Here is an 18,406-nt window from a genome sequence, read left to right as displayed (position 1 = left end):
CATAAAAGAACCACAGACAACGTATATGAATTTTATGACAAACTTTGCAAAGGAGAACAAACTCTATCAATTGCTCCTCCGAGCTGTTCATAGAGCGTTCTGAAAATCTTTGGGTAAAGCTTGTCTTTTATTTTCAAACTTCAAAGAGGGAGGATAGGCAAGATAGACAGCAGAGAAAAAACAGCAAAGGTCGTAAAACATTTTACCTAAACACAGCAAAGGTCGTAAAACAATTTACCTAAACAACTAGCAACCCAGTTCCAGATGCGATATCTGATTTACGGCCTGAGCCCGGTTCAAATCTTGGTCAAACTGTTTCACCTGAAGATGAACAGGCAGCTGTGACCCCCCAGGTCAGTTAATACACACACTAAAGAAGAGAACATTTTAATCTGCTCGAACATTAGACTGAATATGAACTAAAGTAACAACAAAATGATAATACCAAAAAATCTCTAACATTCCCCCCTTTTTATCATTTTACCACGTGTGTAAACCCTATTCAAAAGCCAAGCATAGAAAAGAAAAGAAATAAAATAGAACCAATAAATGCAAGAATTTTTTTTTTTTTTTTTTTTTTCCCTAGTCTAAACATAAAAATGACACAATGACTAAATTAATATAATGAATAAATGAAATGGACAAAAACAAAAGAAAGAAACAGCAAAAAATCAAATGCAGTTTTCTCATCTCTAACACCACTTGTTTTCACATTTTCGGTGTAGGAATCATTCAGCAAATGAATTAATCTGTTTATTGATTACAGAACATCATCATTGTTCAGAAAATCGTCAGAACCTCGAAACAAGTCATCTTCATTTGTCTCATAGGATGCCTTTGCTAGCTGATAACTGACAACAGTTGTGTTAATTGTTTTAAACAACATACTTCGTAGGCAAGGAATAATGCAACCCGTAAAAAGACAGAACAGAACCAAAACAATCAGAATAGGTGTCACGAGCTTTAACAATAAAGTCCACCATGGACCAGACGTGAGCCATGAAAACAAATCAAAAAAGGATGAGCCGCGTGTTCCACTCTCCACATATTTTTTAAGATCCTCCAGCTCATATAGAGCATCAGAAATAGTTCCTCCAGTGCCTATTTCATCCGGCACAAAAGTGCAGCACGTTGGGCCAATAATTTTGCAGACCCCTCCCTGAGGGGCAGTGAGGAAATCCAGAACAACACGATTTTGCATGACCATGTTTCTCAGTTCAGTCAGCTCCTTCGCGGTGCCATTGGCCAGCTGGTATGTGATGTTGATTAGTCGCAGTAATCCGTACCTGTTTATCTCTACGTGGTCCCGAATCTCACCTACTCCAACCCACGGAAACAAACCTTGCATGAATTTTTCTCCGCCGTTCCAAATCCTGAATTCCCATGGAACTCCAGTGTGTGTAGTTAGGCCTCCCCATTTTTTGACCTCTGACATAACTGTTCGTTTGGAGCGGGTACGTGGATCATCTTGTGCTTTCCTGATGAACGCAATCGGGTTGATTAACGGAACCACAGCACACAGTCCTCCCCAATTTTTTGGTAAAAACATGTATGCTTCATTTCCACATATGAAGTACCAATCTGCCAACATACGTGAACCATAGTCTCCTGGCACTATGGCACTGCACAGCGTTGTCTCCTGTTTCCTCTTTGTCTTATGCGTGATGTTGAAACTCCTCTCCTGAAGCAAGTTGTCACAGTCTGGGTTGTCCTTCCAGACTTTGCAGTGTGGAGTCATCCTTTGACCCCTGCAGGCTGTGCAGTCGATGAAATCCTGTGTCGGTTCGCAGTAGGTGTAAACTCTGTTACACAAGTTCCAGGGCAACGTCCCTAGAATAACATGTCCATTATTGTAGACACAGTTCCCCAGAGATCCTGGTTTAGCTCCTGCTAATGAAATGATCTCTGGTATCTTCCATACAGTTTGTTGAGATGATGCAAAAGGAAGTACATCGTCTGCGAGTGAACAATTTAAAAATCCAAACAGACCTTGCACAGCCTCTCCCATTCGGAGGTCAGCTGAATAGTCCTTCTCGCGCGCTCTGTCTCCCCGTAGGGGTGGGACGCGCCGTGGTCTGGTGCTTAGAACATAGAGACACATCTGTTTGTTGTCAGTAATGTCACCTGGTCGGAGGCCTGAGTTGTGAATAGAAACCGGCAGCTGCGCACACACGTAGCAGTTCACAGCATGTCCCTCGTACGCGGTTCTATTCATTAGTTTCCACCACAGGTTGGTGCTGTAGTCGTGTTTGTGGAACTCAGGCTCACGTCCTTCTCCAAACATCAAACATGCTGCAGTCACAGCGCCGTAGAAAATCCATCTGGCATATGGAGTCCCCATTGTTGCTCGGCACACAGAGATGTCAGAACCCCCAAACTAAAAGAGTGAGAATCTTAAGCGTTTCTTCACCGGGTTTGAGACGAACCACACTAAAAGTAGCACCCCTTTGCAGCCCGGAGGCAATAAAGCCCACCTTCCTCTCTACTCCGGATTAGGGGTCCAACACTCTCTGCAGCTTACAGTGACTGAGATGAATCCAGCTGGGTCTTTCAGCGATTTTTACAGCTGTTGGTGTGGTCATCAACACCTGGAATGGTCCTTCCCACCGTGGACTTGCCCAGTTCTTCCGTTTGATGACCTTTATGTAGACCCAGTCACCTGGCTTAATGGGAGGTGCCTCCTGTGGAGGAGAAGAGTCAGAAGGCAGTAAATTCGCACTGGACACTTTCTTCAGTTTAAGAGTCCTGATCATATAATCTGCTAATGTTTGTTCTTCATCAGCTTTCTGTAAGTCAGGAGCAAACAGAGGCAGTCTGTAAGCTCTCCCATGAATTATTTCAAAAGGTGTTAGACCATCTGCTGTTGAGGTGATTCTCATATAGAGCTTCACCAAGTCTAAACATTCTGGCCAGGGTCGGCCAGTGTCTGCCATGCACTTTCTTAATCTGCTTTTCACCGTGCCATTTGTTCTTTCCACAAGCCCTGCACTCTGTGGGTGATAGGCACAGTGGTTTTTCAATGTCATTCCCAAGTGAGATGCCATGTTTTGTATCACTTGGTTTACAAAATGTGGTCCATTGTCACTGTAAACAGTCTGTGGGATGCCATGCGTTGGGATAATAGTTTTGCAAATAGCCTTCGCTACTGTCAAAGCATCTGCATACTTTGATGGTACTATTTCAACCCATTTAGAAAAAGCATCTATCATCACCAGACAGTATTTGTATGGCCCACTTTGTGAAAGCTCAATAAAATCCATATACATAGTTTGAAATGGATAAGATGGTTTCGGGAACCTGCCTCGTTTTGGCCTTATGTTTCCCTGTGGGTTATGTTTCACACAGACTGGACATGCAGTACAAAAATTTTTTAGGTAGGAATTTAAACCATACGTTGTGAAATGTTGCTGTATTATGGCTTCCATCCCCCCTGTTGACACATGGCAGCGCCCATGCGTCACAATTGCTGCAGCTTTAAATAAAGATTTAGGTAGAACTGGTTTGTCCTTTACTTCAAAAATGCTCTCATCATTAATTTTCGCACCCTTAGTTATCCACATCCTTTTTTCGGCCTGTGGTGCATTGTCCTGCATGTCTTTCAGCACTTTTTTGTCTATCAGTTGTTGTTCTCCTTCAGTCTGTGCTGAGAAAGTTCCTTTCCCATGCTTCCCTGCTGCAGCTTCTTTAGCTATTTTGTCAGCTAGTCTGTTCCCATTTGAAACTTCATCCGTCCTTGTTGTATGAGCCGTGCATTTACATACAGCTAGTTTAGCTGGGAGTTGTATTGCTTGCAAAAGATTTTTAAGTAAAGATGCATGTGTCACTGGTTTCCCAGTTGATGTTGTCATTCCTCTACGCTCCCATTGTTTTGCAAAATAAAACAAAGTAGAGAAAACATACTGGCTATCTGTGTACACCGTCAAATGCATGTCCTCTGCCAGTTCACATGCCCTCGTTAAAGCAATCAATTCTGCTGCCTGTGCAGAATGAGTGCTGGAAATTTTTTCTGCTTCTATTATTTCATTTGGCAAAGCAACAACCGAATAACCTGTCTGATTTTTACCCGTAGGCTCCTTTGAACATGACCCATCAACAAACCAGACCTCTCCCAATGCTAATGGGGTGTCCTGTAGGTCTGGCCTTGGAAGCTGCAAGTGCTCTGTAGCTTCTATGCAGCTGTGTGGCGTTCCATCATCTGGTAATGGAAGCAAAGTAGCTGGATTTAGAATCGTACACCGCTTTATTACAATGTGTGGTTGTGACAAAAGCGTTGCTGTATACGAAAGGTGTCGCGCTGGTGAGAGCAAATTCATTTTGCTCTGCAAAAGTAGAACATCTACCGCGTGTGGAACTAACAGCTCCATCTTGTGAAACAAGACTATGTCAGCCGACATGTGTACAGCTAATGTTGCTGCACAGACTGCTTGGACGCAGTCTGGTAGAGACTGTGCTACTGGATCTAATTTCTTTGAGTAGAAAGCCAACGGCTTTAGCTTATCACCATGGTTTTGTAGTAACACAGACGTCATAAATCCATTCCTGCAATCTACAGTTTGAATAAAAGTTTTTTCATAGTTAGGAAGAATCAAAGTTGTTGCCTGCATTAGTGCTTGTTTTAGTTCAGTGAATCTTTTTTCAGCTTCTGGATTCCAAGCTATTTTATCAGTCATGGCCATTGGGGTGCCATGAATCAAATCCTGTAAAGCCTGAGTTTTCTCAGCATAGTGTGGAATCCAGGCTCTACAGTAATTGCAAAGTCCAAGAAATGACATCATTTGTTTTTTAGTTTCTGGTTTAGGTGCTTCAGAAACAGTCTCCTTTCTCGCTTTCTGTATCTGCTTTCCCTCAGCAGACAGTGTGTGTCCCAAATAATTTACTTCTTCTCTCACCCACTGCAGCTTATCTTTGTTTACTTTGTTCCCTGTCTGACAGAGATGGTGCAGCAGAGCAAGTGAGTCTGTTCTGCAAGCTTCCTCGCTCTCTGATGCTATTAATAGATCATCAACATACACCAAAAGTTGACTTTTGTCTGACATTTGGAAATCAGATAAGCAGGTCATAATTGCCTCACAAAATATGCTTGGACTGTCTGCAAAGCCTTGGGGTAATCTGGTATATGTGTACCCCTGACCTCTGTAGGTAAAAGCAAACCAGAACTGTGAATCTGGGTGAATGGGTACAGAGAAGAATGCGTTGCTGAGGTCAATTACTGTGAAGAATTTATTGCTTGGTTTAAGCGAGTTTAGCAGTGTGTGTGGATCTGGCACATTAGGTGCTCTTGTTTGTACTGCTTCATTTACTGAACGTAAATCCTGAATCATACGCCAGTCTTTTTTATTTGCTTTTTGAACAGGAAAATAGGTGTGTTACAAGGAGAATCTGAACACTTTTTTATGATTCCTCCTTTTAACAAACCTTCAATTACTGGTTTAATCCCGTTTAGTGCTTCTGGTTTTATAGGGTATTGTTTTACTCTAGGCCTCCAGCTAGATTTTGCTTTAATTTGCACCGGGGGAATTGAACCAAGCAACCCGACATCAGAGGGACCTTTTGTCCACAAGTTTTCTGGAAGTTCAGCTAGTTCAGCTACATCCTTTCCTGTCAAAAATATGTTTGTGTGTCACTCAAACGCGTGGACTTGAGCTGTGCCTGTGACTACTTCACATAGTGATTGTTTCCAGACGTCACAGCTGGGGCTGTAGCTCCAACCGTCTTCACCTTCTTTGAAATCAGCGGCTTCACCAGCCATTTTAGTTCTATTACCCACATCTACCCATGTGATATTATGTGGCTTGAATAATGAAATGTGTGGATTAGCCGGTAACTTATACAGCTCTATTTGGCTAGTCGGAAGGAGCACAGTCACAGCTGCATAAGACCGTCGGTCTGTGAACATTTCGGTCACAGCCAGTGTCACAGGATTTGTTTCTAAAAACTTTTTAACATAATCATCCTGTGGATCATTTAGGATGTTCATTGTTACATGCAACTGATTGTAGTTCATTTCCGTTTCAGGTGAGTCCAACTGTTCACGAGCTTCTCTAAGAAGCTTTCCTGGGACATGAGGATTGTCAGCTGGCTTTAAATCATATGAACAGTAGATTTGTTCATTTTTTTGAACTGTGTACATATCAGAATGTTTTAATCTGACAGCTCTCATCCCATCTTGTACAGGGACTACTGCTATTCCTAATTTTGTCATTAGGTCTCTACCTAACAGATTTATTGGACATTTAGGTGACATCACAACAGAAGCTTTTACATTAATTCCTGTCTCAGGGTCTTTAAAAAATGTACTTTTTGACATTTTTTCTCTATGCGTTTGTCCATCGGCAGATTTTACCCAAATAGACTCGTTTGTGGGGTTTACACCTTTTATTTTAGTTTTAAGAACCGTTTTGCATGCACCGGTGTCACATAGAAATTCAACTTCTTCCCCACAAACATTCAGTGTGATGTAAGGTTTTTCTTTTAATGCATTTAACATATCCCAAGCTGCACATATGTCCACCATTACACCAATTTGATCTGGTGGTGTGTTTTGTTTGGGTGTGGCAGAATCTAGTCATACTGAGGAGTTAGGCTTTTGTTTTTTCTCCCATCTGCTACTTCTATAGTCCTTTACGTTCTTTGCTTTGCAATCTTTTGCCCAATGGTTTGACTTGCCACAACGCCAGCAGACATCTTCGTCTTGTGTGGTGTGATTTATGGGTCGCTGCTCAGGGTGACCTCTCCTGCCTTTGTTTCTCCCTCGGCCTCTCGAGGGGCCACGGAAAAAGGCAGAGGTTTCTATTTCTCCAAAATCCTCCAGATGAAAAACATCTGACCCTGTTTTTGGTTTTTTTACTACTTTTTCTGCATGACGTGCCCATGTCATCAGTTGTGGGACTGAGGCAGCATCATATTCGACCAGGTGTTTTCTAATCCAGCCCTCAATTTCAGGGCGGAAACTTGACATTAAAGCGTTTTTCAGTTGTTGTTGATATACGCTGTCGGGCCCTTCATCATAGGTAATCCCACTGTGAACTTTGAACTCTTTTTCAAACCGCAGACGAAAGTCGTCTACGTCCTCTCCAGTTTTTTGTCTTATCCCCGCTAAGTGATTGTAGTTTGCCTTTTTACGGAAAACTGTTCTAACTCTTTCACATACTGGATCCCATTGTGCTTTGTATTCGTTACTCAGCTCTGGGTTTTCTCCATCAGGGTATAGTATTGGGCCTATTCTATTTTTTCCCGTATAGTTTCCCCTTACTTTTGCCCAGTCTTTTCCTAGCGAGGTCATGGCTGCTGCCCCCGCTTCAACTCCGTTCAGTCTATAAGAATGAATTAATCCAGTCATGTCCTCTATCCATTTATTGGGATCCTCTGCTGCAGGTGTTATTCCTTCCACAGCTTTCCGGACTTCCTCTAAATTCCAGGGTCTAAAAACATATGTATGTGGTGAATCATCCGCACCAGCATTAGGGTTTGGTACCTGTATCATGGGGTACTCTTCAACATGTCCCCGTGGAAATCAGGACTATATTGGATCTTCTTTTTAGGATTTAACCTTAAATTGTAATGTGGCTGTTCAATTGGCATATGTTCTGTTTGACTTCTGTCTCCCGCATACGGGGGTGGATCTAAACCTTCCAGTGAGGGATACAGACTACTTTGGGGCTCCTTACTGCCAGTAGCGGGCGCGTCCGGAAGACTGTCTGCCGGGGCTGTTGCTACTGGGACAGAGGCAGACGAACTTGCTTCAGCGGTTGGGGGAGGAGCAGTCGGCCGTACCTGCTCTCCCTGCCCCGCTGGAGCATTCCGTCTGGATAGCACCATTTCATTGTCTTCTGGTCTTACAAATAAGTTATTTGATTCTACAAGCTTTTTGTCTTTAATCTTTTTAATTTGTTCTTTCCGGTCTGTGGCTGCTTTTAACCATATTTTAGCACATCTCAACTCATCCTCCTTTTTAATCTTTTTTATCCCCGTTTTTCTTGCTACACTATTCTCCAAAATTCTCACAATTGCTTGCCATTTATCGATTTTTAGCTTTCCGTCTATTTTATATTTCTTTCTCCATTTTTCCATGTGTACAGTGCTACCAGGAAACCTGGACAGCATGTACTTTTCATCTCCATCGGGGCCCTCAATAAGTGAGGAATTACAAGAATGTTTATTTCCCATATTTAAAACACTTGCAATTTCAGCTTGAAAATATTATTTATTTGAATTTATTTAAATTTGGTCCAGGTTCGTTGACTCCTAGGGAGTCCTATGAACTGGAGATCTTTTCAGTGGGCCAGCAATTAAAATACCTTGTTGTGGTATTCCCCGCTTCGACTCTTTCGAGTGGGAGAATCTTGCCTGTTGCATCCACAAGAGGTTTGCTGCTTAATTCCACTGTTTTATATGAGGTAAAATACAAAGCGGTATTTAAACCTCCAACCACTCTCACACTACTCTTTCACGCACACACACACACACATCAAAGTAGCAGCAAACCAGCAATACCAGCACAGTAATGGCAACATTATCTGTTTTTGCCTTGTCAGATAACTCAGCACCAGTGATATTTTACCCATCAAAAAATCAAAACCACACAGCAATGACAAGCTTCCTATCCGCCTGAGGACTTGCCCTTATGGGGTCTCCTCGAACAGAGTTTTAGCAGAGCGACATCATACAAGGATTCTCAAACCACTGAGTTTTAGCAGAGCGACATCATACAAGGATTCTCAAACCACTGAGATAGCCATTTTAAAATTCACCTACGTTTCTGTAGTTTTCGGGTTGTCCAGTCGGATCTCGTCACTCCGCCGTTGGCAGACAAAGTCGGACCTACGTCGCTGGCCCAGCGAAGAATTCTACTTCCTGGGTCTTTCTTTCCAGGTCCAGTTGACTCTGGCCGTGCACGGATTCAGCGCGTCTTCCTCTGCCTGACAGCGGTCGGTATGAGAGATCCCGGGTTTCGGCACCAAAATGATAGGTATTTTCCTAGAACCTACATAAAAGAACCACAGACAACGTATATGAATTTTATGACAAACTTTGCAAAGGAGAACAAACTCTATCAATTGCTCCTCCGAGCTGTTCATAGAGCGTTCTGAAAATCTTTGGGTAAAGCTTGTCTTTTATTTTCAAACTTCAAAGAGGGAGGATAGGCAAGATAGACAGCAGAGAAAAAACAGCAAAGGTCGTAAAACATTTTACCTAAACACAGCAAAGGTCGTAAAACAATTTACCTAAACAACTAGCAACCCAGTTCCAGATGCGATATCTGATTTACGGCCTGAGCCCGGTTCAAATCTTGGTCAAACTGTTTCACCTGAAGATGAACAGGCAGCTGTGACCCCCCAGGTCAGTTAATACACACACTAAAGAAGAGAACATTTTAATCTGCTCTAACATTAGACTGAATATGAACTAAAGTAACAACAAAATGATAATACCAAAAAATCTCTAACAGTGGTTCTGGTCCAGGTTCAGTTCTGGTCCCAACAGAGAGAGGAGAACAAATTGACCTGCAGGTAGAGGAACTCCTTCCTGATGTGGACCAATCAGGAGACACCACCTGAGTTCTGATTGGCCAGGACTGAAGTTCAGAACAGAACTATCAGAACCGTTCTGCACTGCTTGTACCGCCTAAAGAACGCCAACCTGAACCGACCCGAAAGTCAGACCTGGGAGTGGTTCTGACCCAGAGTCAGATTAAATCAGATAAACTCGGGACCAACAAGTCAGACGGGTCCAAAAACCTGAGATGAGATGAGAACCAAGACAGAGTGACCCGAGTCGGTGACCCGAGTCTGTGACCCGAGTCTGTGACCCGAGTCGGTGACCCGAGTCGGTGACCCGAGTCTGTGACCCGAGTCGGTGACCCGAGTCAGTGACCCGAGTCGGTGACCCGAGTCGGTGACATCCAGCTTCATTTCTTCAGATTCTGTTCAAATTGTCTGATTATAACTAAAAACACCCTGATATGGATGGATGATGGATGGATGATGGATGGATGATGGATGGATGGGTGCAGCTGCTCTTATCCATCGGCCTAGTTAAAGGACGTGTTGTACAGAAATCTATTTTAAAGAATAAAGAAGCAGGATCATTCAGTGTCTGAACTTTATTGATCAGGATAATAAATACATCAGTAATAATAATAAATATCTGCTGACGGTCAAACTGTTAAATAAAACTTAAATAAGCACCAACAAGGCGGGACGCCTCCTGACGCCAAACTTAGTGGTCCGTTTATACAACTTGATGCAAAACTCCTCAGAGAAGGCAGCGACTCGGAACCGCCAGGTTCTGGACCTGGTTCTGGACCCGGTTTCACTCCTGGACATGGACCGTGTGCCGGACGCAGGTGCAGCCCACGGGAACGTTGCGGGTCTCCAGGCGGTAGTGGTAGCTCTGCTCCGTCTCGTTCGTCTTGACCCGCTTCAGAACCATCACCTGGTACCAGATGGGCCGGGACTGCAGGTTCTGGTCCTCCTTCCCCTCCAGGTCCCGGCAGCCCTTCAGCAGGCAGTGCGCCTCCGACAGCACGGGCGGGTAGAGAGACTCGTCACGGGACGTACTGCGGACAGAGACGGGCGGGTCAGAACAGAAACTCAGTGGGACCCAGTGGGACTCGGCGAGACCCAATGGGACCCAGTGGGACTCGGCGAGACCCAGTGGGACTCGGCGAGACCCAATGGGACCCAGTGGGACTCGGTAAGACCCAGTGGGACTCGGCGAGACCCATTGGGACCCAGTGGGACTCGGTAAGACCCAGTGGGACCTGGTGGGACCCAGTGGGACTCGGTGGGACCCAGTGGGACTCGGCGGGACCCAGTGGGACTCGGCGGGACCCAGTGGGACTCGGCGGGACCCAGTGGGACTCGGCGGGACCCAGTGGGACCTGGTGGGACCCAGTGGGACTCGGTAAGACCCAGTGGGACTCGTTTAGTCTCGATTGACCTTCCTCCATCCACACTAAGGACTCTGGGTGATCAGGTATTGGCTGTGGCTCCTCGTCTATGGATGATTTTTCTCCTGGACTCTTTGAGAGCCCAGCAATTATTGTCCGATTTTAAAACTGGCTTGAAAACTTTTCTTTTTAGACAAGAATCCTCCACTTTTAAATGACTCTTTTTTATTGTTGATTTTATCTGTTTTTAGCTGCACCATGTAGCACTTTGAGATTTTTATTAATGAAAAGTGCGCTATAAATTAAATTGATGATGATGATGGGACCCGGGGAGACCCAATGAGACCCAATGAGACCCAATGGGACCCAATGGGACCCGGGGAGACCCAATGAGACCCAATGAGACCCAATGGGACCCGGGGAGACCCAATTAGACCCAATGGGACCCAATGAGACCCAATGAGACCCGGCGGCTGTGTACTCACTTGTAGGTCCAGGGCGAGATGGAGGCGTTGTGCAGCGGCCTCGGGTTCCTGCTGGGCAGCAGCAGCAGGTCCGGGTCCAGATGCAGAGACACGGTTTGCCTCACTGAGCCGTCGGAGCGTTTCCTCGGGTGCTTCGACGCCACCTCTGCCATCATCAACATCGTTACCATGACGACGGCACCGATGACCTGAGGAGGACGGAGTCGAGCTTCATTAGCCAGTCAGTAGAGAATGAATGGTCTCCATGGTTACAGCAGGAAGTTCCTGACATCATATCCCATAATAATAATAAAAATCTCCATGGCGATGCAGGAGCGACTAAAACCTCCTGTTGGCGAGGAGCGGCTCCAGTCAGAGGCTTCAGTCAGAGCCACTGCGACACAGACCTCTACAGCAGCTCTCTGAGGCCCGGAATTCAGAACCGGTTCTGCTCACAAACCGGACTGGGCCCAGAGGTTCGATCAAGAAAACAGAAATAAAGCTCAATAAATCAGAGGCTGACTGGACCCTACTGAGCCAATCAGAACCATGTACCGGGTCTGCTTCAGATGAAGACAAACCATCGCCATCAGAACCGGACCCGGCTTAGAGCTGATCGCAGAAAACATCAGAACTCATCAGAACTTTCCTCACCGTCAGTCTGGAACTGTTAGCTGCTGGAAACATGCTGGTTCTGTGTGACTCTGATTGGTCCGGTTCTGTTCTGCAGGGTTCCCAGGGCTCGGCTGGAGGTCAGGAGTGGATGTGCGTCTGCGGCGTCCTGCCCGGTTCTGATGGCCCGGTGTAAACAGCCGGGTTTTTTATGCGCCTCGCCGTGATGTCACCACCTGAGATCCTCCTCTGTAAACCGCAGCGACCCGGCTGACGAGGCCCGCGGGCCGACCCAGTTTCAGGCTCCTCAGGATGAAACGCTGAGCTTCGAACCCTGCAGCAGATTTTCTAGGTCACGCTCTGCAGAGGCAACCAGGAAATGAGGCGAAGCGTCGCGCGCGCGGTTCCGCCTCCCGAGACGCTTCAAAGGTCCAATTTATCACGAGCCACAAAAACCAATCAATCAACCAATCAATCAACCAATCAACCAATCAATCAATCAATCAACCAATCAATCGGTCTGACTGGATGCTTTTCCTGCTGAAACTCATCCTGCAGCTTCTCAGTCAGATCTAAGCCCAGACTTTAACTAGGCCGCTCCTCCATTATGAACATTGTTTCCATCCAGTTATCAGGAAACTTTAAACAAAATGTAAAATGTTACAAAATAAAAGCAAATGAGCCGTTTGTACATGTCGCTAACTAGCATGTAGCACAAAATGGAGTCAGTCTGTTCTCTGCTGCAGCATCGATTCTTTTTTCAGGTCATCTTTTTGGTTCACCTCGAGCGAACCAAAAACTTTGTTATTGTGAAACAGAGGAAGTTATTTCTAATGCAAAACCTCAAAATGTGCATAAAAGCGTCAGAGGAAACACTGCGGTCAGCCGGTTCTGTTTAATGAGTCCCTGGTCCTGAGTCAGCACGCAGCGATCAGGACCGGCAGGACAGGAAGTGATGTCAGCGAGGCTACACCGGGACGCTAATCTGAACTCCACCTGCAGGATCAGAACCGCAGGCGAACCGGACCCACAGGCAGCAGAAACCGCTGAGTCGGGCGTTTTCTCTGCTGCAAGAACGAGAAATACCATCAGGACGACAGCAGCGGCTCTGAGAGCCGATCGATCGGCACCGAATCCTGTAATTTTGGGAGATCAGTCATGAGCCGATACTTCCATGTGACGTCACCTCATCAGGGGTGAAAGTAAAGGGGGACGGCAGGGAGGTGCTGCTACCCCTAAAAGGTTCAGTGGGGTCCGCAGTACCTGCTAGAGAGGAGCAGCTGTAAAACATGAACGGATTCACTGTGAGTTCACCCACTGATCAGCCGTGACTGATTAGTTTTTAACAACAATCTAAAACACTTAATCAGTTAATAAATAACTTGTTTCCATTTCATATCGTTTCTGAACTGATCGTGTTTAACTAGAGCAGCGGAGCAACATGTGGATCTGAAGGTTTAGAGTCTCAGGCAGTGGCGCAAAAAGTGGGTATGCAGGGTATGCAACGCATAGGGGCGCAGCACCAGGGGGGGCGCCAAAACCCCGTCTGGAGGGGGCGGCGCGCCGATGACGTTTTCCCAAACACTTAAGCCTCAGGCTCCTTCACCTCGCGCACATAACGAGGTAAATGTAGCGAGTTTTACCTTTCACGTATTGTCGCCTCAGGGGGGTTAGCGAGTGAGCGTCGCTCCTTCACCCTGACTTCTTCTGTCCCTCAGTCCATCCTGTTCTCGTGCTCCACCTAGTGGTGGACAATATAACCAACCACCGCTGTGATCATGAGGTTATTAATGACGCATAAATAAATATCAACCCTGAAAACCTGATATCGTAACGGACTGAATGTTTTCAACATAATCTCTGGTCGGCTCGAGAGGTTGCCATGGCAACGGCTGTGCTTAATGACCGAGAGAGTAAAAAGGTGCGACTGGTTTAGAGCTGATCACCTGTTCAGGTTGTTTCACCTTTGACCTTTACAGCCGCTGTAGTTTCTGAACGTTCAATAAACACAAACTTGGACTAATGACCTCGATCTTTGTGAGTTTACGTCATTTACAACAAACATCAAACACGGTAAATATGTTTCATTCAGTATTTAACAAACTAATGGCTTCTACCGCCATAATTATGTGACATTAATCGTCTAATATAAAATATAGTTTGGTGCTTTGAGCTCAGAGTCTGAGAGGCTTTTTCCTTATCAAACTTTTATTTTTGCCTCTTATTTAGTGGAAATATTGATGTTGATGAGATTTTCTCCAAAATAATAACCTTGTTCAACCTTTATAGCTCCACTGTTGAAACTCTAACATTCACAAATGAAATAAAATCCAGTCCAACATCTGGTTTGAGGTGATTCCTCTGGATACTGTTGGAGGAAAAACATCCCAACTTCAGAAGATGAGCTTTAACCTAACAGAGCTCTGTGGTTCCTCCTGTCAGTGTGAGAGTCAGGGTGAGGAGGCGCCATGTTAGGAAGAGAAGCTGCAGGATCTTCAGAACAAACAGGTCCTGATGCTGGGCTACTGATTATCCCTCTGTCTGGACACAGGACCAGTAGAACCAGTTTAACAGATAAAATGAATGGTTATATGCCAGACATAGAAAACTGGGATGCTCTCCATGCCATGATGTTCAGGATTTAGGTCTCATGGCATCTCAAGGTGTCAACATGGCAGCCAGTGGGCTGAAGGAGGAAATACAGCTTTATTCAGTAAAATTTCAGATAAAAATAAAATCAGAATCAGCAGCTCAGGCTTTTTAACGGCTAAGAAGTAAAACAAGGTGCTGAAAGCAGCAGGTAACACAGCTGGAGAGCAGTAGGAGAAAATGTCAGAGCCGCAGAACGTTTCTGCAGAAAAGATTTAACACAAACTGTGGAGTCCAGGCCCGGTTCTGGTTCTGCTGCTGCAGGACGGACATGCCCCCCCCCCTCTCTCTCTCTCTCAGGGAATATTCTGGCGGATGCAGATCGTTTCTGATGCAGATTTCAGAAGGAGATAATGTGAAGGTTTCGGTTCTGACTCACATCATGATCTCACTTCATGTCAGAGGTTCCATGTTGGTCTGCTGGATGCTGAGCGCAGAGGGCCGGACTGGGGGCCCGCTGGCTCTGCAGGGCCCCTGGAGGCCCCACTGAGGATCTCTGACTGATCCCTGTGAGGATCCTGATCCTGACCCCGGCTGCTCCAGGACCCCTGGGTTGATCCTGATGCAGAATCCCTGCAGGGCCCCCAGGCTGAGGCCCTGGGGCCCCCAGGTTCCAGGACCCCCAGGTTGAGGCCCCAGGACGCAGCCTGCTGACTCTCTGACCCGGTTTCCAGGCATGCTGTGACTCAGCAGGCTCAGGTTGCTGCATCATCACTTGTGTGCTGCGTTGTGCTGCGTTGCGCTGCCCACGCTGTCAGCTCCTCTCTGACCTGCTTCCATTCAGAGCCGTTGCTGCAGTTTATCTCTGATCTCAGACTTCCTGCCGCCGGCGCTGCGTGCTGCTGCTGGGGGCCTCAGACCAAACCTGCAGCCTTTTAAGGACTTTCACCAGTTTGTTGTGTTTATGTCTCCATGCTGCCTGACTCAGTTTTAAAATCCTCACCATGCATTCACCGCCGTCTACCAACAGGAAGTCCAGAAAACATACAAATACACAGAAGACACAATTTAACAGCAATTATAAAGTTTAGCTTCTGCTTTTTGGCAAGTGAATTTGCATATTAGCTACATGTTAGTTAGCCTGCAGCTAACTACATATTTAACCAGCTCAGAGCTAAATATTTGGTTTACAGTTAAATAATTAGCTTGTTCACCATATACGGAGCTAAATGTTTTTTTTTTTAAATATTGTGTTCATTAGGTATTTTGAATTTTTTTACATAAAGAAAGAAAAAGGAAAGAACTTATACAGCACTGATAGATCAACAAAATAAACCAAAAAACTGGAGGCATGTACATAAATGACAGCAATTATTTGAGAAAAGTAATGAAATGGAGCTAAATCTTTATTTCTGAACTAGCTAAATAATTAGCTTGGAGTTAGCTCTGCGCTGGCTGCTGGTGGGGAGGATGACAGCAGGGTGTGAATACTTTCTGCTGGGTTAAAACCTTCATGAAGCTGAAGGATCTCCTGGACCTGCTGGTGATTCTGAGATCACGACCTGCAGTTTAAAATGTTTAGATGAACAGAAGATCAAATGTGAGGAGGAGGAGCAGACGGGCTGGTAATCGGACCTTAGCGTGAGGCGTCAGCCGGCTGTAGAAACACAAACATGATGTCATCCTCCGCTAACCGGGTCACACAGAACTTCTTTCTAGGACTTGAGCTGCTGCCTGGAAACACCCTCACAGCCGGAGGAGGGGCTTTCTGCGCTCACCACAAACCGCCGCTGACATCCAGGAACCGAGCAGCGCCGCAGAACTGAACCCACCCAGGAACTGAGCCAGGAGGGTTCTGGACCAGCAGTTTCTGGACCAGCAGCAGGGTTATGGACCAGCAGGTTCTGGACCAGCAGGGTTCTGGACCAGCAGGGTTCTGGACCAGCAGTTTCTGGACCAGCAGCAGGGTTATGGACCAGCAGGTTCTGGACCAGCAGGTTCTGGACCAGCAGGTTATGGATCAGCAGGGTTCTGGACCAGCAGGTTCTGGACCAGCAGGTTATGGATCAGCAGGGTTCTGGACCAGCAGGTTCTGGACCAGCAGGTTATGGACCAGCAGGTTCTGGACCAGCAGGGTTCTGGACCAGCAGGTTCTGGACCAGCAGGTTATGGATCAGCAGGGTTCTGGACCAGCAGGGTTCAGGACCAGCAGCAGGGTTCTGGACCAGCAGGTTCTGGACCAGCAGGTTCTGGACCAGCAGGTTATGGACCAGCAGGGTTCTGGACCAGCAGGTTCTGGACCAGCAGGTTCTGGACCAGCAGCAGGTTCTGGGTCGTTGGTTTGTCCCTCTGACCTGTTGCAGGAATCAAAGTTTCTCTGGTCTCAGACTTTCGTCTTCTGGTTCTGAAATGTTCTGCAGGTGCCAGAAGGTCCACTGAGGAACCGGCTTCATGTGGCTCTGGAGGTCAGAGGTCAGAGGTCAGCCTGATCTCTGGTTTCCAGCTGGACAAACTGAAGCTGTGCATTGACTCTAGATCTGTAACTCTAGATTGTTCCTCTTTAATAACTTCATCCACACATTGATCTGCTCTCAGCAGCTGTTCGGTGATTGGATGGGGTCAAAGGTCACCTGGTGACTTAAGCAGAGGGACCTAACAATTGTAAAAGTCGCTCTACTTCAACATATTTATACTCACGAGTAAAAAAGTATTTGGTAAAAATGCTGAGTAATTAATCAAATAATCAATATTTTAAAATTACATCAAACGGATCAGAAAATAAAGTGGAAATTTTAGTGTTTTAAAGTCCAAAATGAAAATAGTATAAATAACATAACTACAAAATATTTTTCTCCGTTTCTGAAGCAGAAGCTGCAGGTTTGTGTTTGGTGAAAGTTTGTGAAGAACTCACTGAATATTTACTGAAATTAATATTTCATAACTCAGGTAAAAGTTCTGCATGATTTTTACCAAAACGTTACTTTAGTAAATGTAACAGGAATACGACCAGCTGTCTGTCTTTGAGTTAAGGAAATGTCACAAGTTTTACATTTTGAACTGTTTGTGAAAGACAAAATCAGTTATGTTAACTATTTATTAATTTTGTTATGTCTCTAAATTATCACTTTAAAAAACTTAAAAGGCGGGAATCGCGACCATTTCCCAGAATGCCTAGCAGCAGGTTGTTGTTTTACTTTGATTAAAATAAATGTGAGCAGATTTCAGTCGATGTTTAATAAAATGTTCATGCAAACTGGATGAAGGAATCGAATCCTAGCTATGAATTATCATAACTCAGTAATGAAAATAATACAGAAAAGTTTTCCTGTTCAACTAGTTGAGGAAAGCTTGGTTGCATAATTTAACAGGATTATTTTTATTTACAGTATTAAATTTGAACAACTCAGATTGAAGTTAGAAAACGTGTCTCTTGATGATCTTTAATTTCTGAATTAAATCAAAAACAAGTGAAACTTCACAACCGTCAAACTCAGTAAAAGTTCCTGTAATAATTATGTTTGTGTTCATTTAGTTGAAGCCGTTTTCAGTCTGACTGGAGTTCAGACTTTATGAGTCCTGAAGGTCATTTTATTTATACAAAAATTTATTTTATTTATACAGCACATTTTCGGCAACAAGGTCATTCAAGGTGCTTTACATGAATTAAAAGGAAATACAAACAAAATAACAAACCAAAGGAAAGAAAACGGATCTAAAGTTGTACAGAATGTGAACTAAGTTCTCCTGTTCAGGCCAAGTTTCTAAATTCATTTCTAAGTAGTGAAACTCTACAGTTTCTGATAAAATAAGCTACAGAGTCACTGATCTAAATCCTTTTCTGGGTTAAAGT

The 18,406-nt window shown here is 45.0% G+C and overlaps 1 protein-coding gene and 1 long non-coding RNA gene across 3 annotated transcripts in view; both read right to left on the bottom strand.

The window, feature by feature from the left end:
- Positions 1 to 26: 26 nt before the first annotated feature.
- On the bottom strand, positions 27 to 9,441 carry LOC145551206 (uncharacterized). Its single transcript, XR_014087048.1, has 2 exons — positions 8,755 to 9,441; positions 27 to 2,681 (listed from the first exon to the last, which is right to left on the bottom strand). It is a non-coding gene; the product is annotated as an uncharacterized LOC145551206 (long non-coding RNA).
- Positions 9,442 to 10,087: 646 nt separating this feature from the next.
- Positions 10,088 to 18,406, bottom strand: part of il17a/f1 (interleukin 17a/f1) — a 39,399-nt gene continuing 31,080 nt past the window's right edge. Inside the window, exons 1-3 of one of the 2 annotated variants that reach the window (XM_081605677.1) lie at positions 12,010 to 13,587; positions 11,377 to 11,564; positions 10,088 to 10,558 (exon numbers count right to left, since the gene is read on the bottom strand). In XM_081605677.1, coding sequence (XP_081461803.1) covers positions 10,312 to 10,558; positions 11,377 to 11,564; positions 12,010 to 12,042 — 468 coding nt within the window. In that variant the 5' untranslated portion in view covers positions 12,043 to 13,587 and the 3' untranslated portion in view covers positions 10,088 to 10,311. Of the gene's footprint in view, positions 10,559 to 11,376; positions 11,565 to 12,009; positions 13,588 to 18,406 lie in introns of those variants that run through there. The other variant, XM_081605678.1, reaches the window with a different exon arrangement.

Source organism: Poecilia reticulata, chromosome 3, assembly GCF_904066995.2.
Source record: "Poecilia reticulata chromosome 3, P_reticulata-male-v2, whole genome shotgun sequence".
Classification (NCBI taxonomy): Eukaryota; Metazoa; Chordata; class Actinopteri; order Cyprinodontiformes; family Poeciliidae; genus Poecilia; species Poecilia reticulata.
This window is presented reverse-complemented; position numbering and strand designations above follow the sequence as displayed.